The sequence below is a fragment of the Mastomys coucha genome, unplaced genomic scaffold (assembly GCF_008632895.1).
Source record: "Mastomys coucha isolate ucsf_1 unplaced genomic scaffold, UCSF_Mcou_1 pScaffold23, whole genome shotgun sequence".
Taxonomy (NCBI): domain Eukaryota; kingdom Metazoa; phylum Chordata; class Mammalia; order Rodentia; family Muridae; genus Mastomys; species Mastomys coucha.
In genome coordinates this window covers 84,002,496-84,024,763 of record NW_022196906.1, presented here as the reverse complement: position 1 = coordinate 84,024,763, position 22,268 = coordinate 84,002,496, and the positions used below count along the sequence as shown (strand labels likewise).

Sequence of the window (22,268 nt, the reverse complement as noted above, 5' to 3'; positions counted from 1 at the left end):
GAGAGGGAGAGGGAGAGGGAGAGGGAGAGGGAGGAGAGGAGAGGGAGAGGGAGGAGAGAGAGAAACCCCCAAGGGTGAACAGAAATAAAATGGACTAGGAACTGTCACCAGAATGTGTCACATACATGACAAGGTGCTGAACTGCAAACAATAGGACCCACTCTGTTCATAGGAAGCTGTTTGGTAGGGGGCAGTTGGGCAAGAAAGCTGCTCTGTAATGGTCTGCAGGATGTGCCAGTGAAGCAGGGAATAGGAGCCTCAAGGAGCAGGACCTAAGCCAGCAGGACGTGACGATTCCTTGAGGAGCAGGCGTTATACAGGAAACTATAAGCCCTTCCTCATGACTCACGTGAGGGAGTAGGGGCAGAATGAGAAGAGACAAGAAGGGAGGTTTGATGACAGATGTGTTCAGAAGAAGAGGGGAGCAAGGTCACCAAGGACAAACTAAGACCCTGGGTAATGGGGAGGGCTTGGGTATTTATACCCAAGTCATCATAGGGCTAGGGAGATGGCTCAGGGAGGAAAGGTATATGCTGCACAAGCCTTGAGTTCAGATCCCCAGCATACGTGTGAAAAGCCAGCTTACTTGGAATCCCAGTGTTGGGGTAGTGGAGACAGACAAACTCCTGCAGCTCGTTTGCCAGCCAGACCAGCTAGACAATTGAGCACTAGGTCTAGTGAGAGACCCTGTCTCAAAAAATAAGAAAGCCATCAGGGAAGGCACCTTTGAATGACTTCTGGCCTTCACATACATACACCATACAAGTGCATGTGCACCAACATAGTTATGATGACTTCTGGCCTTCACATGCATACACATGAACACTTGGACACACATGAATATACATACATGTGTGTGTATGTGTATCTCCTTACACAAGCCAGAAAGGCACTTCAGAAGGATTCTGGGTCCAAATGGAGGAGAGGCTGGCATGTCTAGTGTAAGAGAGACAGATGTCAGGTCCAAGCCAATGAGGAAGCATCTAGAGAAGATTGCGATGGTCTGGAATAGGTAGGAGAGGAGAGTGAGCAGCCTGTTGTGGCTTTGGCCTCTTGCTCAGCATCAGAGATGTGGGTCTGGTAACAGACACAGAGGCCTTCAAGGAGCCCTGGGGCAGCAGGAGTGCAGGGTTGGAGGTCTCCATGGCCACCCAGGCTGAATCAGCAGGGTCTAATAATACTCAGATCTAAGCATGGGTCTAATACTTGGAAGGGCTTGGTGGGCCATGGATGTTCCTATCAAATAGTTAGCAGTGGATTTGTGGTTGTATCTGACAGCTGCATAGAAGGCTGAGGGCAAAGCCCGGAAGAACGTGGACATGCTAGGGGTGGCTAGAGAACAGAGAACGTGAAGGAGCCTGGAGTAGCTAGAGAGACTCCTTGCTGAACATATTCCTGCTGCCAAATGTGCAGCCTAGGGAGTGTGGACACAAGGAATCACATATTAGACATGCTATGGGGGAGGGGGCATGGTGCAGCTCATCAATAGAGCGACTGCCTATTACCCATGAGGTTCTGGGTGCTAAGATCTTCTGAAGAACCAGATAGTGAACTCTCTAGCACAGAATTCTGGTGTCTGAAAACAGCGATTTTTCCTCTCCCATTTTTGAGCCTCAACTTTTTTTTTTCTTTTTTGAGACAGGGTCTCATGCTCACCAGACTAGCCTTAGTTCACTATTTAGTGACCCTGAGCTTCTGATTCTCCTGGTTCTACCTCCTCAGAGCTTGAATTTTAGGTGTGTACTATCACACTCCATTTATGTATTGCTAGGGATCCACTCTAGGATGTGCTGCCTGCTAGGCAACCCTTCACTGAATGAGGTACACCTCCAACCCAACCTTCAAATATTTGACTGGATGTAGCACATCTACAGAATTAGATGACCACAGAGCTCTGGGCATTGATTTTGGTCTTAGTCATGATTCAGCTGTCGCGGCTGAGCCTGCGGCATCCTTTGCTACCTCTCTTTTCTTTGCTGGGACAGAGACTTGGTCCCTGACCCTCAGAGCTGCAAGAAGACAAATAGAGGGAACATATGGTAAGTCGCACAAATATCATCTAATTAGGAGTCTAGGTTGAGGCAGAGGCCATGTGCTGGGTTTGAGGAGATCCACCCAGTCTTATCTAGTCTCTTTCTGACTCCCTTGGCTTACCTGGAGTAGACGCCACTTCTATACATCATAAAATCTTCAGTCACCTCAAAGGCAAAGCTCACAGGGTTGTATAGAGCCACAGCCTCTACCATCGCAGCCTCGTCATTCTGCGGACAGACAGAAGGGCTGACAGACATTCAGAGCCTCTCTCTCTCCCACCTCCCCTCCATGTTCATGGCCTGTTGTCTGAAGGTAAGGGCTGGAGTTCCAGAGCTGTGCAGATAACCATGAGGAACAATAGCCCCTGGCATTTAGCAGTACTGCAGACCCCACCTTCTTAGGCTGAGTGCCAGCAAGCACCATTTGGACTGAATTTTGTTATTTTTTGAGATAGGGTTGTATGTGGTCCAGGCTGGGCTCAAACTTGTTACTTCAAGCTGAGGGTGGTCTCGGATGATCTTCCTGCCTCCATATCTCAAATGCTGGGATTACAGGCTTGTACTACCATGCCTGGCTTGGATGAATTTTATCTTTTAAAAACCTTTTAAAACATGGCATGATGGTATACAGTTTTAATCCTAGCACCTGGGAGGCAGAAGCAGGTGGACTTCTGAACTCAAGACCATTCTGGTCTACATATTGGGTTCCAGAACACCCAGAGCTATATAACAGACTGTCTCAAAACAAAACAAAAAGTAAAAATAAACAGAGCGATGGGGACAGGACATGTTAGGCAAGTGTTCTACACGTATGTATGTCACTATGTCTTGCCTTTGTTGTGGTGGTGGTGGATCAAACCCAAGATTAAATCTTGTGCATGCTAAGCAAGTGTTCTATGACTTAAGCCACACCTCATTTAGATTTTTTATCTGGCTTATAGTTCTTCTTCCTCCCAAACCAAAGTAGTTCTCTTGCGGCTTCTGCCTTTGCCCTCCCTTTCTGAGTATCTGGGAATCTCTCATTTGTCTCCCTTATAACCTCACACACAGCTCAGCTGTTCATTCTCTCCTTCACAACCGACCACTGAGGTCATCCTACAAAGGATACAGAGATGAGTGTGGCGCTCTTGCTTCAGCACCCAGTACTCCACATCCAGAAAGACAATCAAAGGAACCTCACTGGTGGAACACAGATCTTACAGATCCATGAATAGGTAATAACTGTACCGGGGTGGAAAAAAGACCACTCAAGGCTTTGAGCCTTCTGAGTGGGACCTGCCACATTGGTAGGGGAAGGCAAGAAGGCAATCATGGGAACTTTTTGGAGGCAGGGGGACAGCAGCAGTCAGGAACACCTGGTAGACCTCCAAAGTCTCCCACCAGGGCCAGGTGGGTGGTTCCCACCTGTGTCTTACAGCACCCCAGTTGAGAAAAAAACTGAGAGGGAGACATGGTAACAAAATGCTTAGGAATGGAAATGATGCTGGAGATTCAGTGAGTTGAGGCCAGTGCTCAGAGAAGGGGAGACAGAGTGCGGAACTCAGTGTGTCCTCGCTCAGGCAACGGGTTCCTTCGGAGAACTGCTACATTTCCTGGAAGCACAGGAGATCACAGGGGCCTGCCACATTAGGGCAAGCACCTCAGAGGCTGGCACTGTTTCTACTGCTGTCCTGTCTGAGAGTTCTGGCCTGCTCTCTGGAGCTCTGCTTGTACTCCTGACATGTCTTCCTGGGACCCAGACAAAAGGTAACTTTTGAGTGCTTCATTCACTTCCTGGTGGAGTACAGCAGCCCATAAGGCCAGTCTTGTTTGGAAGAGTTAAAAACATTTTTTTTTTTCAGGAGACAATAATATCTCTATTGCAGGAAATGGGCTGTATTGCTGAGGTGGCAAACGCCAGTTGTGTAGTGACATTCCTCAGTTCAAATCCTGACCCACTTCCTAGCTTCTGGGCACATTTTAAGCTCCTCTGAGTCTTAGTTGTCTCTTCTATCAAGTGGAGGTAATAACCGCATTCCTGTCATAGGTTATTTGGAGATAATGCCTATCAGATGGCTTTATCCAGCCTCCAATCACTCCAAACTGTTATTACTATGGAGAGCTTGGCATGCCTTTCAGGTGGATGGCGGCCGCTGCCCTTACTTAAAGGACATGTTTGTGGCACACGCCCCCTTACCCGCACATCACATCTGTACACACCATGGAGGTTTCTCACATCATACGCACCCCTCCCTGACTGAGCCCATGCCTCCCAGACTCGTGAGGAACACTCATGCATGCTTGCACATTCTTTTGGAAAAGCAGGGTGTGACTGTGTGCTCAGGAATGCAGTCCCTCAAGTATAACAGACATTACTGTCTTAGAGTGACCCTGATCAGACCCAATAAGACTTGACTAGCTGATGTTCCCTCATAAGAGGGGGAAGGGAGGCTCATGAGTCTCTCACCTGTGGTTCCAGATACTTCCTCCCCCTCTGAGTCCCTGTCAAGGCTATGTAAACTCTGTCTCGGCTTCATATGGTCTCTGCAGGTCCTAGTGTACACAGGAGGTAGCATGTGCCGTCTCTGCAGCTATGTGAAGTTTGGATTGTCTCTAGGATGGGACACTTTGATGACACAGCGATTTTTGAGGTTACTCACATTCCTGTAAGTAAGCCCAACAAACTCACAGGTTCACCAAGCTAGACTTGGGTGCAATGTGATTATTTTGGTCTGTTGTTGGTACCCTAGCTGTTGTGAGCAGGCATCTATTAATATCTTACTGGGAAAACTGAACGTGTTTCCCCAGGTGCTCAAGGTGAGGTGTGGCAGACCTTCTTAGAGGTATGATTGGTTACTTTTTCCCTCAGCCTGGGTGCTGAAACGGAGACCAACAACACAGGATACACACCCCCACCTAAGCCACAGGCAGGTGACAGGGGTGAGACACACTTCACCTTTCGGACTTGAGGATGGTGGGGTTGCAGCAGATCCTAGCCTGACCTAACTGACAAGTGCATATTCCTCACCTTCCCACAGGCAGACTTGCCCGGGCCAGCCTCGAGTGCAGTGGCTCTCAACATGTGGGTCTCGACCCCTTTAGGGGGTGCTGTTGAATGACTGATCGGTTCACAGGGGCCACATATCAGATATTTTCCTTATGATTCATACCAGTAGCGAAATTACAGTTATGAAGTAGCAATGACTAACTTTATGGCTGGCGGTCACTACTACAGGAGGAACTATATTAAAGGGTTGCAGCATTAGAAGGTTGAGAACCACTGTGCTAGAGGGATGGTGGCAATTATTACTTGCGTTCTAGACAAGAAAACAGACCCACAGGCACAAAGCCCCCAATAGACTTGTAACTCAGAACCCAGAGCATCCCCTGTCACCCCATGATTCTTTCCTGTCTTTCACCACACAGCCTTTATGGTGAGCAGGAGTCAGCAGTTACCCAGATTCCTCCATCCATGACAAGCTTCCCAGAAGAGCTGCTTTTGTGGCTTCCATAGCAGAACACACTCCCTAGCTAGAGAGGGAAGCAGTACTCACGAGTGTGATGTTGACAACATTCTTGACGAATGCGACAGCTCTTTTGGGGTCGAATCTGCACTGACCATCCTGTTCGGGGTGAAATACGGAAGAGAATACAGATTAGAGATGCCCAGCCTTCAGCGGAGGTCATATTCTCCCCAGGAACGCTGATAGCATTTTCTAAGCAGCCTGCATGCCCCATGGGCTTGCTGACAGTGGCATTCCAGAGGGACTTGGAAGTATCCTTGTCCTCCAAGTGTTTAGAACCCAGGAGTAGGAGACACTCCTGGGCTGGCTTGGACATACACGTAGTATTTGATCAGAGCCCAAGAAAGGACCTGAGCCAGCAGCCCAAGAAAATCAAGAAAAAGAAGTTGGGTTGTACCCTATGTAGCAGGGTTGGAGGGACAGTCCCGGGAACGGTGCTGACCAGGAGCAGGCAGAGATTAAATCACCAGACAGAAATTGGGGTAAAGGGATGCTTGGTTTGTGGGAGCCGGGAATTGATGGAGATTGATGGGAATTGATGGAAAGATTCGGCCGTGTGTGTGGGGGAGGGGAGGGGAAGCAGATCCCAGGAACCTCCAAGAGTTAGGTAGGTATATAGGTTGAGCTGGTCAGAGAGGCCCAGGGTGAGGGCGGATAGGTGTTTCCTGATGAAGAGTCCAAATTCTGGATGGAGGTGGAGACAGGGTGGACTAGTGGAATCACAAAGGAATAAGGCAATATGAGTTGAGGTAGGAGGGTCTCTTTCATGAAAGAGAGTTGATGCTACAGGAGCAGGAGTTACAAGAGGTCCCTGGTGAGAGCAGAGGGTACGAGCAAGCACCACAAAGGCCCCCAATATGAATGGCAGCAGGGCGAGGAGGAGGATAAAGGTGAAATGGAGAGGAGACACAGCTGATGCCGCCCACAGTTACCAGGCCTCTGTAAGGGTAGCTGTCTTCTCCCATGATTCCCTTGTTGTACAGGATATACTCGAAGGCCTGGCTCGGGAGACCTCTGAAAGAAGGACACAGTCGTAATGTGTAAGCTCTTCTGGGCCTGGCCTCACACACAGGACCGGGCATCAGCGCTGGAGCTTGGTGATGTTTGTCCTTGCCCAGATCACTGGGGTCTGGGTAGGGCACATTCCAGTGGCAGAGGTTTCTGAGAGATCAGCAATGTATCCCTGGTCTCAGCCACTGGAGCCCCTCTGGGACAGGGACCCCTGTCAGGAGAAGCGGGCAGCCTCTCAGGAGGCTGAAAGAACTGTCATCACCATATTGCCATCTGTATCAGGCATCCTCATGACTGGTATTCAAAAGAAAGCCTGCCTGACCCCCTCACGTCAGCCCCAGGTGGTAGCTACTCCCATGCCCAGGTCGCAATCTGAATTCAGATTTTAAAGATGCTTAAGGTCCATCTTTTCCATCCTACTACCTCCCACTAACAAACCAACAAATCACTCAGCAGGCGTCACCCTGTCCAGCCTTTGCTCTTCTCCCTATAACCCATGTTAACACCTGATCTCCGGCATGCTGTACATGGCTGCTTCAACTCTGAGGAATGTTATCTCTGTGTGTTCTACTGTCTCTTGGGTCACCTGTGCCTAGGTCCACAGGAGCCTATGGTGGGAACTGGAACTTGAAAAAAAAAATGGCAGTCATGTCATGAACCGAAGCAAACAGACTTCAAAAGATGGTGGGACTCCACCATGGCCAGAGTCAGCCTCTTGCCGTGCATGGGTAGTCCGAAGATGGACAGAAGAAAGAGATAAAAAGCGAGGGGAAACTGAGCACCCTTGCAGGCTGTGTTCAGCCCTGGATAGATCCCTGGACTCAGCCTAGAGCATGGCTTTCTGCAAGAGACCCTGCTCTCGTCACTGCTGCCAGAGAAGATGACACATGAGATGTCCCACCGAGGAGCAGCGAGGGCACGTGAGTCTGATCGGAAGTCAAGGCTGAGAATATGCCCTCAAGGACCCTAAGGGGCACTTTCTGCATATTATATGCCCAGAAACCTGTCTAACCGCACAAAACTCTCAGAGATCAACTCACATGGACAAAGAGAGGAGGGTAAGTGCCATTGTGAAAATAGGAGCTACTTCCTAGGAACTTATTAAGAGGATGACCAGGAAGCCGGCACAGTACAGCTTTATGCATGGACATATTTCCAAAACTCTTAGAACCCTTGAGACTGGGGCAGCTTTTGCTTCAGGGAACGTGTCTAAGGGCCCATCAGTTCTCCATGTGTGAATCTGGAGTTCGGTGTGTTTCCTCCTCTATTGATTCTTTAGGCCATTTGTCCTGAGACTTTGGTGACGAGTGAGCCTTACCATGCTGAGCACAGGGCCGGGTGACATCTTGGAAGGAGGCTGGACTCTTAACTCTAAACCTTCAGCTGTGAGATCCTTCAGTTCTCTACCCATGGGGGTGGATAGGATTTCATGACTCTAGCTATATTACTAAATCAGACAGCAGCAAATGAGGGAGATGAGATGGGGTGGGCTCTCCCACTCCCGAACATACCCACTGCAGCCATGATTGTTGAAGGCCTGGGCACAATCCACCAGCTGCTGCTCCGCCTAGAGGAAGAAAGCACAGAGCCCGTGAGGAGATGGCTGAGAGGCCCTGGAGGTGCTGCTGTGAAGGGTTAGCATTCACTAGCTCATTTACAACTGTGGCCTAGTGAGTGTTGTGCAGTGATGATCCTGTACGATCTCTGAATATCCCTGAGTGTCTGCCCTGCAGCTGACACAAGCTGAGAGGGGCTCAAAATGACCTGGATGCCAAACAGGTGGTAGGGCATAACTAGGCCCTCCTCCCTAACGAGCATTTGTCCTGTAGAGGTATATACAGTATGAACGCTGCACCTCAAGGTACTGTGCTAGAGGGAGAGGGGTCAGGTCCAGAACCATTGCCCTATCACTCCTGACTTCCTTCTTCCCTATACAGTGGGACAGTTCTGTCACTCGTGGGACCCTTCCCTTGGGGGTTAGTGGATAGACAGATAGGCCCTTAGCTCTCCCTTGCATGAAAATAACAAGGCATGGGGAAAAGCACAGCTACTAGAAAGGGGATCTCCTAGGCAGTGCTGTCCAGAGCTCTTATCAATAAAGTACCTCAGGCTGAAACCCTGAGGAATGTGGACACCCACACTGGCTCACGGAGGAGCCCTTGGGGCCTTTCCTCGCTCACACTCTTTATGGGAAAACATTAGCTGAGCATCTCAGGCTAAATGTCATCAAGGTTGGGAGCACGAGATCCAATGGGAATCGAACTCTTGGCTGACACCATGAAGGAGTCTGAAGGTCCAAGCCCAGTGCTGAGAGGTGGTCTGTTCCGTAGGAGATGGCCTGTGGCTGACTTCTTACCAAAGATAGCATTTTGCCACTGGCAATAGCCACAGCCGACTCTAGGGCCCCCGTGGTGGAGAAAGTCCAGCAGCTGCCACAGGACCCCTAGAGAAATCACACAGAGTAGAGCGAGTCAATGAATGTGCCCTCGGGACACAGCTCCACCCACCAGTGTGGGAACCACAAAGCAGTGACACCCCTAGCCTTGCAGAGGACAAGGGAAAAGGCAGCACCAGGATATGCTTGCAGGGGTGCTGCGAGCATCTGCGTTCTCCATCTTAGTATGAAGTCCGACAGAATGGCTGTTTTGGAGGGAAAATGTGGGGACTGCCACGCGTACCTGATTTTTCACGGCTGAAACAACATTTCCTTTCTTCCGCCAGTCCATGGAGGAGGGGTAGGGGCCGGTACCACGGAGGTAGTTACTTTTGGTGGCTGAGCAATTCTGAAACAACCAAATGCATGATTTTCAAGGAAGATGTAATCATTGAAAAGGAATGAAAGCTCTGGGGAGATGGTTCAGTGGGCAAAGTGTTGTCCGCAAATGAGGACCTGGATCCTCACAGCTATGTGACTTTGTGACCCTAGTGTTGGGGGTGGGGCTGGAGACAGGGAGATCCTAGGGACCTGGTCAGAGAGTCTAGCTGAACAGGTGAGCTCCAGGTTGTGGTGGAAGTGGGGTGGCTGTGGCACATGCCTCTAATCCTAGCACTCAGGAGGCAGACAGAGGTAGATGGGTCTCTTCGAGTTCAAGGCCAGCCTAGTTTACATAAAGAGTTTGAAGTCAGCCAAGGCTGCATGACACCTTGTCTGAAAACAAAACAATACAAAACAAAACAAAATGGTGAAGGGACTGGAGAGATGGCTCAGTATTCAGCAGCTGAGGGCACTGGCTGATTTTCCAGAGGACCTAGGCTTGGTCCCCACCTACATTACATAGCTAACAACTATAACTTCAACTTCCGGGGATCTAATACCTTCATCTTCTGGCCTCCATGGTCACCCATATACACATGGCATAAACATATATGCGCAGACACACATACAGTGTACCTAATACATAAAACAATAAATCTTAAAAAAAATAAGGTGGAGAGCATTGAAGGAAGACAGGGATGCTAACTGTGGCCTGTCATGTGCACATGTTGGGGTGTAGGCAAGTGCACTTACACATGCATCCACACAGGCATCCACCACATGAGTGGATACACCACACACATGAATATACCACATAAACGCATATAACACACACATACGCCATACACATATGCATCAACCAAGCACATGTATATACTGCACACATTCAAGTACATAACACACACACACACACACACACACACACACACACACACACACACACACACAAGGGAATGAGAAATGAAACTTTGAGTGTGGTGTCATCCACTGAGCACTTCTGAAGTGGATGCAGGAGGATCAAGGTTAGCCCTGGTTACATATCAAGCAAGATGCAGGCCATGGCCTTACTACAACTTGATATGCCATGGCTAGTTGATATTCATGGAAGATCTACCTTTTTCTGAAGAGAAACAGAGGAGTGGATGGGGAGAGGGGAGAGGAGAGGTAAAGGGAAGATGGGAGGAGAAGAAGGAGGGGAAACTGCAGTTGGGATATTAAAAAAATAAGTCTGTCTGAAATTCACTTTTAAGTGGGCACCTGCCCTTTATCTGCTACTTTTAGATTATGGGTTCATGTTCTTAAGGACAGAGCTCTGGACTGAGGGGCTTCTGAGAGATAGATACTCCTGCTCCCCCAAAGGACACCCATACACCCATAGGCATGGCTGGGGATAGGACTGAATCTAGCTGGAAACAAATCTAGCTGGAAACAAGGCTTAATGTTTATTTCACAGGTTTGAGTGAAAAGACCCAGATTTATTTTCAATGAAGTACACTAACCTGAGGCTCTGACCAGAGGTATTTGTGTTTTATTTCAGCAAAGCTCATATCTGAAAACTGGTTCAATGCCACTGAAAAAGAAAAGCGAAACCAAACTTAACGAAGCCGCAGTGAAGTAGGGGGCCGTAGTGAATCGCTAGCAAGCATAAATCCTTGTTCACCCATGTTCCATTTATAGCCACTACTACTTGGCTTCTATAAAATCCTATATTTTATATGACTCAATATAGCAAGGTCAACTGATTCTGTGCCTCTGAGAAGTTCAGGCAGACAGACACACCCCAGGGTTGCTGGTGGATGTAGATCTGGGGTGCAGCTAGGCACCCACTGTTTTAGCTTCCCACCGAGAGGCTGATGAGCACCCAGGTAAAGAGTGGCCATATCTGTGCAGGTGCCTGGCTGCTTGCACTGTATCAGTGTTCAGTACCACCCAGCCAGTTCAACACTTGCCAGTTCCACTTCAACCCAAGTCAGCCCCTGCTCCAAGGTTATAAGCTAGTATCAGACAGAAAGAGACAGAACTTCTGTCTTCCTTTCAGTGCATGCTTGCTTCCCAGAGTCCCTTTAGCGGGGCTGCCGTCCTTCCCCAGCAACTACCGTGGCCAGGCTAGGCATGTTTCTAGTGACCCTCACCAGGAGTGAAGCTGGATGGCTGCAGAGACTGCTTGTGGGCTCAGAGCAGTCAGAAGCAAGGCCTCACAGCAACCCAGACAGATCTTGGTTGTGTGTGCTGTACCCTCAGATGACAGTGGGGTAGGGCAGGGCTTCTCTAGAATCTTTTGTAAACTTCACTCCTCCCACAGAAGGGACCAATACCCATCTACATTTACATCCTATACAGAATCCAAGATTCCCCAAAGACATCCTCGGACTCTGAGTCTCTGCTCTCTACGCCTGCTAGCCCTGAGCGGATCCGTTCTACCAGCCTGGGCCACTAATCATTTTCTTTCCAGATCTGCCCGCCCCTCCTTTAATCAGAGGCCTGGAGGAATCGGGGCTTCCCAGTACTTTTAAATGTGTGGTTCCTCTGGTTGTGGGCTTGAATCTTCCTCCAGTTGTTGGCAAACATCTGCAGCCTGTGGTTGTACTCCACCGAGCTGTACGTCTTTTGATGCTAAAACAAAACACACCCACGGCCAAGTCCTGAGAATAAGTGAGTGAAACTTACCAGAGTGGATCTTTTTAGAGATTTCCCCATCCCCCCAACACTCTTCCAGGGTGTCATGTATGTAGGATGATTTCAAATGTCCCTAGACAAAATGATCATGAACATCTAAGATTCCTATCCTACATCTATCTCCCAAGTGCTGGGATTACAGGCATGTGTCCCACCATGCCTGGATTACATGGTGCTGGGGATCATGGTTCTGTCCATGCTAGGCAAGCATGCTACCTACTGAGCTGAATCCCCAGCCCATGGAGATTTTCATTCTGCCACTATCTCAGGACAGATCTACAGTTAGATGAGACTCCGTTCTTGTTCTCTACTGCCAATATCAGGAAGTTACAAAGCAATCCTTTCCCTCCAAGGACCTGTGGTCAGAATGAAGACCACGAAACTGTCAGGACATCAGTTAAGAGTTCAGGAGACCTCAGTGAGGAGATCTGCGGAGAGTAGGTAGCCGACATGATGATGCATCGCTGAGCCAAGCGTATGGCTGACCCACCATTTTCAAAACTGTACATACTGATGTCCTCAATAGATTCTGCAGCCACTGTGCAAAGTGCTCTGAATGCAAACCACGACAATGAAGAGAAGGCATGGAAGGCTTCGCCAGGCTCATCCCTGGGCAACACTGTTTGGAAGTTCACACCACTGTCTCCTTCCTGGAGTTTGGCCAGTTTGAATCATGGAAAGACCCAGGACAGACAGAGCAAGGTTGGAAAAGTGCTCTTTTGCCTCAAATTTGATACAGTTTAGTTTGCTAACTGGAAGCTGTGTGGCAAGAGAAACCTCAAAAGAAGAAGTTGGCCACTGACCTGTTTCATCCATGACTTAAAGTGAAACTTTTCTGTAAAAGAAAGAAAAAGAAAAAGAATTAGGTCCACACATGCCTCGTGATCATGTTGCGTCTAAAGCGTAGTATGTCACTGGAGGGCTGATTTGCATTTTATTAATTTATTATTATTATTATTATTATTATTATTATTATTATTATTATTATTATTATTATTATTATTATGAGACAGGGTCTCACTCCGTAGTCTTGACTGGCCTCAAACTATAGACATCTGCCTGCCTTTGCCTCAGAGAGCTGGAATTAAAAGTGTGTGCCACCATACCTAGCTGATTTGCATTTGCAAAATACCAAAGTGGACGTTGAGATTGGCCATCTAAAGCTTGAGTGCAAAAAGGAACTCAAACTCTTTCTGCTTTATTGCCACAAGAAATTCTGAGAAGTTACTATTTATATGTGGTATGTGGGGGAGGTGTGCAACCATGTGTGCACATATGAAGGCCCTAGCTGATTAGATATCTCTGTCTCTGTCTCTGTCTCTCTCTCTCTGTCTCTCTCTCTCTCTCTGTCTCTCCTTTACTTCTTGAGACAGAGTGTCTAGAAGAACCCAGAGCTCAGCTATTTGGCTATACAGGGTGGCCAGAAAGCCCTGGGTTACTTCTGTCTCTCCCTTTCATCTCTGGGGTTATAGGTGTGTGCCCCCACATCTGACTTTTTATGTAGGTGCTAGGTATCAGAACTCAGGCCCTCCTACTCGGGCCATAAGCACTTTACCCACTGAATACCCCCATAAGTGGTATACTTAAAAGTTTGAAATTGTATTTGTTGGTGTGTGTGTGTATGTGTGTGTGTGTGTGTGTGTGTGTGTGAGTGTGTGTACACGTCAGAAGATAGCTTTTGGGAGTTGGGTCTTTCCCTTCACCAAGTGGATCGCAAGCATCCAACCCAGGACTCAAAGCTTGGGAGCAACTGCCTGGAAAAGCAGAGACCAGTCAAGATACAGATTTCCAGCTTTCATGAGCTGTCACCCTTGCTGGGGAGGATTGGTGTTGATGCGGCGCTGAGTTATTTCTGTTCTAGTAAGTAACTCCTTACCCATTCTCCAGTAAGCCACCCCAGTAAAGCTCACTGGCTCATCAGGTTCATCATGTTGCTCTATCACTGATTCTCTGTCCGGGGTGAACAGATTTTTTTTTTTTCATGTCTACCCAGAAATAGAATTTTGGAGTGTTGGGAATATTTCATTGTTTCATGGGGTGCCATTTACATGGTTCTGTTCAATCACAAAAATTCACTGAAATGTGTGCTTAAGGATTAGGGTACCTTTGCTGCTTCAGTTCAACATAAAGTTAATTGAAGACTGGGATGCTTTTGCCTCACTCTCCTGAGATCTGGGATTACAGACACGACCACCATGCCCAGTGAGAGTAACTGTCTTAGCTTCAGCAATGTCTATGGTTACTGATATTACTCATCTTTGTCGCCTAAATGGAGCCACACACAGGTAATGGGAAAAGAAATGGGTGTGGTTGTGTTTCCTATAAAGCTTTACAAAATCAGGCAAACCAGCTGTTTGTGGATTCTAGCTATACCCTCCCTTGCATACCATTTAAAACTTTCATTTTAAATGTAAATACCTGCAAAAGATGTGTTCCAATGCAATGTGGGTTTTTTTAAAAAAAGGTTTATTTATTTATTTTACTTATATGAGTACACTGTACAGATTTTTTTTTAAAGATGTATTTATTTATTTATTTATTTATTTATTTAATGTATGTGAGTACACTGTAGCTGTACAGATGGTTGTGAGCCTTCATGTGGTTGTTGGGAATTGATTTTAGGACCTCTGCTCACTCTGGTCAACCCCTCTATCTTCTTCAGTCAGCCCCGCTCACTCAGTCCCTGCTTGCTCCGGCCCAAAGATTTATTTATTATTATACATAAGTACTGTAGCTGACTTCAGTCACACCAGAAGAGGGTGTCAGATCTCATTATAGGTGGTTGTGACCCACCATGTGGTTGCTGGGAATTGAACTCAGGACCTCTGGAAGAGCTGAGCCATCTCTCCAGCCCTCCAATGTATTGTTAATGTTTTAAATGTTTATTTTTAACAGTGTGTACATATGTACTACCTGAACACACCCTGGTGTGACTGGAGTGGTAAGAGACAGCACTCAGAAGCATGTCCTTGCTTTCCACCATGTGGATTCTGGGAATTGAACTCAAGGTGTTAGGCCTGGTAGCAAGCACCTTTCCTCTCTGAACCATCTTGTTGGCCCCTTGCTTTAAATATTGACATTTGAGCCAGGCAGTGGTGGCGCTTGCATTTAATCCCAGCACTTGGGAGGCAGAGGTAGGCGGATTTCTGAGTTTGAGGCCAGCCTGGTCTACAGAGTAAGTTCTAGGACAGCCAGGGCTATACAGAGAAACTCTATCTCAAAGAAAACAAAATAAAACAAAACAACCCCTCCAAATCAAAACAAAACAAATATTGACATTTGAAAGTAAGACCATGGCTAGGGAGATGGCTGAGCAGTTAAGGCACTAGCCATGAAAGCAAGAGGACTGGAGTTTGGATCTACAGAGCCTATTAAATGCCAGTAGAATGTGGAAGCTAACCTGTAGTTCCAGCCTGGGGTGGCTGGGCCAGGGTATACACAAAGTGCATTCAGCAGCACTAGCCAAATTGGTTTGACTGACAGACCTGGTTTCAATGAAGAAGGTAGAAGAACAATCAAGGAAGGATCCTGATATTAACCTTGGGCATCCACACATATTTATATGCATGTGAGTTCATACGTGGGAACATACATGCATATACTGTATACATACAAACAAATCAAGAACAAGAATTGGATACCTTGCTGGTTGTGGAGGTACAAACCTGTTAATTCTAGCTCTGGGGAAGCTGAGGAAGGAGGATCTGGAGGAGTTCAATGGTAGCCTGGGCTACATGAAAGATCCTACCTCAAAACCCCATCACAACAACAAAAGGGTTGGATATTGGGCTGGTGAGATGGCTCAGCAGTTAAGAGCACTGATTGCTCTTCCAAAGGTCCTGAGTTCAAATTCCAGCAACTACATGGTGGCTTACAACCATCTGTAATGAGATCTGATGTCCTCTTCTGGTGTGTCTAAAGACAGCTACAGTATACTTACATATAACAATAAGTAAATGTTAAAAAAAAAAAAGAGTTGGATATTTTATGTATTTTTTTCTCCTGGAACACATGTCTTTCTGTCAGCCTAAGAAAGAACACTTATTAAATCACCCTATCTCCTTTTCTGCAACACAAAAGATCAATTAAAATTATTTTTGCTTTCTAATCATTATAAAATTATTCTAGATTGAACAATAATCAAAATCATTATGAAGACCTTGATTTTTTTTTCAAATATATTTTGCCCTACAAAAAGTCATTGTTAAACCTAAAAAAGTAAGACTTGAGTGGAAATGTATCTTTTGGATGTGTGTTTAGAACAGCATCTGGCTAAATAGCCCAGGCTAGCCTTGAATTCACAATCTTTATGCTTTAGCCCTATGAGCGCTGAATGACAGGCATCTGTAATCTGATCAGACGGGTAGTTTGGAAGGGTCTAGTCTGGTTTCACTGACACTGGTTTCACTGAGTCCAGATCATTTGGGATGGTTCCATATTGCCCCAGGGGATTCCTAGCGATCTACACCAACACAGCAATATGAAGGTCATTGCTAGGTGGCAGCTACATCCTCTATTTAAAAGCCCTGGACTTGTTCCAGAAGCTAAGTCAGGACCATAAGGTGTGTGTGTGTGGGGGGACATATTTCAAGACAAGCCCTGAACAGGGTGCAGGGGATTCCAAACCCAGGTTAAGGGCCTGCTGTGGCCAAGGCCTTCAGAGAAGACAAGCCTCAGCCCTGGACCAGGCTCTGTAGCACGCAGAATTTATAGCTAACTTGTGTTTCTTGCAGGGGGGTGAGGTGGGGGGAGGTGGGGAGGTGGGGGGTGGGGTGGGGTAGGGGAGTGGGGTGGTTTCCAAACCAACATGAGGAAGAAAACCCCAGAATTCTTCAGTGTTGGTACACGAGAGCACAGATGACCTCAGACCCATCCCAAGCTTACTCTGATTTAAATGAAATTCACTTCATCAATTTATTTATTTTTTACACGTGTGTGTGTGTGTGTGTGTGTGTGTGTGTGTGTGTGTGTGCAGTGTATGGTGCACTGTGTATTCACAGAGATGTCCCATGTTTCCCTCTTTTACATTCCACTTTACTGAGGCAGGCAGCGGTCTTTAATTGAACCCAGAGCTCACCGATTCTAGGTAGTCTAGCTAGCCTGTTTACCCCACGACCCTTCCATCGTTGCCTCCTGAATTTGGGATTATAGGTAGGTGCTATGCCTGGCCAGCTTTTACATAGTTTGGGGGATAAGGACTCTTCTGGCTCTCAGACCTGTATTATCAGACCTGTATTATACTAAGGACTTTACACACAGCGCTATCTCTCTAAAAGGAACGTTTTTTACCTAGGGCTTGGCACATGCATGTAATCTCAGTAGTTGGAGGATAGAGACAAGAAGATGAGGAGTTCAAGGTTATCCTTGGCTAGTTAATGAGTTAAAAACAGAACAAATGAAACTCAAAAAGGCTGGAGGGGGTCACAGGGTCCCATCCCTGCCTGAGGATTTTATAGGCCATTAATAGTTGCCAGGGGAAAGAATACATCTTCTTCAGTGGGGTAGCGGCTGGTAAGGTAAGGTGATCATGTTTTGATAACACTAATAAAGCCCAGGGGGCCACAGAATGATATGAGAGAGGGAGAGAGAGGGAGAGGAAGAAGGAGAGAGGGACGAGGAGGAGGAGGGAGAGGGAGAGAGGGAGAGAGATAGACTAGGTTCTAGACTGATTTTGCTGATACCATCTGTATCCTGATCATTTAAGATGGCTCCATGCTGCCCTAGGGGATCCCCAGGGATCCACACCAGCACAGCAATATGAAGGCATTTGCTATGTGGCATTTATATCTCGTTCTGAAAGCCCCAGACCTGTTCCAGAAGCTCAGCCAGGGCCATTTCTCTCTAGGAAATAGCTACATAGTGAGTTACAAAACCAAAAAGAACGAAAGGGGACAAGCAGGGAAGAGCAAGTGGAAATGGGAGGGGGACAATAGAGGGTAATGAAGGCTGAAATACGGTCAGAATATATATATTATAAACACCCATGGAAATGTAATAATGAAACCTATTATTAAGTACAATTAATATGTGCTAATAAAATCATTTTTTAAAAGGAAGTTTTTTGTTTGTTTGTTTTGATTTTTCGAGACAGGGTTTCTCTGTGTAGCCCTGGCTATCCTGGAAGACCAGGCTGGCCTCGAACTCAGAAATCCACCTGCCTTTGCCTCCCAAGTGCTGGGATTAAAGGCGTGCGCCACCACGCCTTTAAAAAAGAAGTTTTGTGGGTCCTGCCGACCGTCAGCAGGGCTAGGAAACCACAGCCCACCACCTACTCTGGAGCCAGGGGCTTTGATTAAACAGCTCTTTACACTTAAAAATGGCTGGCACGCCGGGCACAGGGTGGTGGTGATGGTGGTGGTGGGGTGATGGGGAGGGGGGAGGAGGAAGAACAGCTGCGCCTGAAAATCATTTAACTTCTGTCTTCACTGTCCGTAAATAAACATCTATTAGAACAAGCTCGCTTGCGTTCGTCCCACAAGCGAGCCTTTAGGAGTTGCTACAGAGGCCAACGTTGTACACAACTAAAATATTAACTAGTTAGTCTTTGGTCGCACTTTGCCAAGAGTTGAGGCGACTTTCCCGAGCCAGCTTTTTCCAGGCACACCACAGACGCTAGGGTTAAAACTGCTGTGTGTGTGCCCCGTGTTCCTCACGGCAGGGAGGCACCCCAGCACGGCACAGTCAGACTAATAACCCAGGCAAGGCGATCCCCGGGGAGGCCACGTCCAGGGAAAGTACAGGCTGGGATGTCCCGCTCCCGTGGGGGGACAGGAAAGTTCTGTGTCCTCAGCTGTCCTAGCTGTCGAGCAGAAGGGGCTGAAGGCTTCTGTATCTAGATCTGAGCCAGAAGGATTCTGGGTACCGGCCAGCCTGTTCCTCGGATCACACATCAAGACGCATGTCCCCCGAGACTAGCCCGAAGCTCCCCGTTCCCCCTCCGGTGCCCCCGAAGCCCTTCGCCCCACTTTCTCCCTCGTACCTATGGCGTTCACGGTCAGCTCGGCGGTGGCCCCGGCACTCAGCAGCCAGGCCCCGGCGCACAGCAGCGGCAGCGCAGCCCACATCTCGGCGCTCACTGCCCGCTCCCGTGCCCTCGGAGCTTAGCCAGTGGGAAGGAGGTGGGGCGACGCTGGCCACCGCCTAGGTGATGCTGGGCTCTCTCCCGCCCCCCTGCGGCCATTTCACTTGTGCTCTTTGGGAAGAAGGTTCTCTCAGGGCCTCACCCTGAAGACTAGTCCCTGCCAAATGGGAGGAAGCACACACAGCCTACCCAGTTTTCCTGTCTGTCTGCATCCCTGGTAACTCCATCTCCATGAAGGTTTCTGGCCTTCCCTACAGCTTGTAAGGAAGTAACCAGAGGACTCTCTCTGGACTGCTCACCCCCAACAGGCATTGGGCTGGTTCCAAGGAAGTCATAATGTAACACCAGGCCTGGCACTCATACCTGCCATGCATGGAGGCCAGGTTATTCCCACTTGTATCATTGCCTTGCCAAATGGCATGTTTTTTTTTTACTTCCTATTTTACAAACGGGGAAACTGAGGCCTTAGGGCTAGATGGGTCGTTTTTCCCATAGGAAGTCTGAGCCTACTGTAGCATTTCTTTCTTTCCCTCAGTCCCTCCCACCCTCCCTCCACCCCTCCGTCTCTCCCTCCCTCCCTCTTTCCCTCTCTCCCTCTCTCCTTCCTTCCTTTCTTTTTCTCTCTTCTTTCTTTCTCCCCTTTCTTTCTCTTTCTCTTTTTCTTTCTCTTTTTCTTTCTTTCTTCCTTCCTTCCTTCCTTCCTTCCTTCCTTCCTTCCTTCCTTTCTTTCTTTCTTTCTTTCTTTCTTTCTTTCTTTCTTTCTTTCTTTCTTTCTTTCTTTCTTTCTTTTTCTTTCTTTCTTTCTCTCTCTCTTTCTTTCCTTCTTTCATCTTACCGCCTGCCATATAGCCCAGTGCCGCTGAGTGCCGGGGGCCACCGCCGAGCTGACCGCGAACGCCATAAGTACGAGGGAGAAAGTGGGGCACAGGGCTTCGGGGGCACCGGAGAGGGAAGGGGAAGCTTTGGGCTAGTCTCGGGGGACATGCGTCTTGATGTGTGATCCGAGGAACGGGCTGGCCGTACCTAGAATCCTTGAACTTGTACCCCTCCTGTTTTAGCCTCCTTTACAAGTATCCCCTGGAAGCCCATGGCATTTTGATGAAGGCAAAATGACCTTCCTCTCCTGAGATTTTGGGCCAGATTTTGCCTTTCTGGTGCCAGGGGAAACAGATTCCAGAAGTCTTTTAAAATTAAGTCTAGTACAGGTGTTCTCTATCTTTAAAGGGGGCCAAACTAAGACCATCTAAAAACACAGATATTTATATTATAATTTATAGCAGTAGCAAATTTACAGTTATGACATAGCAGCAAAAATAATTTAATGGTTGGGGGTCACCATAACATGAGGTCACAGCATTAGGAAGGTTGAAAACTACTGGTCTAGTGGATTTGACCAGTTTTCAGAACTCTATTAAGAAGACTTGGGACTAGGGATGTAACTCAGCGAGCATGGCCCAGCATGCACAAGGCTCTAAGTTCAATGCCTAGTACTTCTAGAAATACACGTGCACGCACGCGCTCGCGCGCGCGCGCACACACACACACACACACACACACCCCACAAATAACCAAATAGACAAACCAAACCAAGAGCTGCCAGACAAAGGCATGTCTTTTGGATACTCTGGACATGTGGACACTGAATCTACACTAATCAGTCCTGACAGGCCTGGAGTATGGCTCCAAGGGCAGATAGTGTGCAAAGAGCTCCCATTTTAGGATTTCTGACTTGATGTGTTTCAATTTTGAATTTTGAGCTCTTTCCAGGCCAGTAGCTTCAGTGAGCTGCAGCTCCAGTCAGCAGCGATACTGAGGGGACGCAGCTGATATTCTGAAGCAAACTAGAAGAGGCAAATGACTTGAGCTGTTTTGGTCTTTGGTCTTCATTATGTAATGGGTTTTATTTGTCAAATGATCTTGCCCAACTGTTGGCAAAGGTTGGCTTTTGAGCATATTTTCAGTAAGCTGGGCAAAGCTGTGATGTTTGGTAAGTTGATCTATAGTAAAACACATTTTTGATTTATAGTATTTTCAACTATGGAAGCTGAAGAGCATATGCATTTCATTTATTATACTTTTTTTTCTTTTTGCCAAACATGCGCATGCATGCATGCACTTTCAATTGTGGCCATGTGTATGTGCAGGTGTTTCATGCAAATGAGTGTGCACATGCATCTTGAAGACCAAAGTTGACCCTAGGTGTCTCTCTTGATCATTTGCTTTATTTGCTGAGCAGATTCTAGCTGTTCTAGCCAGTCAGCTTGCTATGGTTGTGCTCCTGTCTCTGCCTCTTGAATGCTGTGATTAAAGAGAAGGCACCTGGGAGGCAGAGACAGGTGGATTTCTGAGTTCGAGGCCAGTGAATTCCAGGACAGCCAGGACTATACAGAGAAGAGAAACCCTGTCTTGAAAAACCAAAAAAAAAAAAAAAAAAAAAAAAAAAAAAAAAGCGAGAGTGAGAGAGAGAGAGAGAGAGCGCACCAAACCTGTTTGTGTTTTAGTGGGTTCTGGATATCTGAAGTCTGGTCCTCACACTTTGTTGGACAAGTATCTATCTTACCGATACACTGAGCCATACCTCTCCAGCACTTGTACTTCTTCTGATGAAGCAGATGCTCTTCTGGAAGAGAGTGGTGCTTTGAGGACAATGTCTCTGAAGTGAGCCTGCACTGTTTGGAGTGTAAATTCCTGGTCTGATGAAGATGTCCTCTATTGCAGCTGTCCTACCCCACAGGGACCCTTCTGTCACTCTGGCCTTCTAGAGAGCAGCAGGATTTAAGGACCCTGCATATTGAATTGGCCCAGGGCGGGTCCCTTGGCTTAACAATTGTAGATCATTCAGAGGGCAGAGGACCCTGGAATAGTGAGAAGTGGAGGGTACCCACCTGGTCTTTTGGGGACCAATGTGTCTTTCTAGCTTTATCACAAATTACCACAGCTGTCACCTGAACCAATGGTTTGCTCTCAGAGGACTTCAGTCTCCTCCTCTGCAAAATGAGTTAAGTGTCCTTGTCTCTCAGCAGGGTTAAATAGAGTCACAAGAAAAGTGTCCTAGGGGAGCCCTGAGCATGATCACACGTGGGCTTCTCCAAAGTCCAGATGCAGCTTGTGTCCTAAGCTTGTGGCTCCTCACTCTTATTTTATTTTCCTTTTTATTCTTCTCTCAGATATTATATCTGGATCGAAGTGTCTCCTCCCTTGCTCTCCTT

The 22,268-nt window shown here is 47.5% G+C and overlaps 1 protein-coding gene across 1 annotated transcript in view; it reads right to left on the bottom strand.

The window, feature by feature from the left end:
* Positions 1-19,111, bottom strand: part of Ctsh (cathepsin H) — a 21,263-nt gene extending 2,152 nt beyond the window's left edge. Inside the window, exons 1-10 of the mRNA XM_031344520.1 lie at positions 18,958-19,111; positions 12,782-12,813; positions 11,810-11,915; positions 10,802-10,872; positions 9,226-9,330; positions 8,904-8,990; positions 8,059-8,114; positions 6,469-6,550; positions 5,567-5,635; positions 2,155-2,261 (exon numbers count right to left, since the gene is read on the bottom strand). Coding sequence (XP_031200380.1) covers positions 2,155-2,261; positions 5,567-5,635; positions 6,469-6,550; positions 8,059-8,114; positions 8,904-8,990; positions 9,226-9,330; positions 10,802-10,872; positions 11,810-11,915; positions 12,782-12,813; positions 18,958-19,042 — 800 coding nt within the window. The 5' untranslated portion in view covers positions 19,043-19,111. The remainder of the gene's footprint in view (positions 1-2,154; positions 2,262-5,566; positions 5,636-6,468; positions 6,551-8,058; positions 8,115-8,903; positions 8,991-9,225; positions 9,331-10,801; positions 10,873-11,809; positions 11,916-12,781; positions 12,814-18,957) is intronic.
* Positions 19,112-22,268: the final 3,157 nt, after the last annotated feature.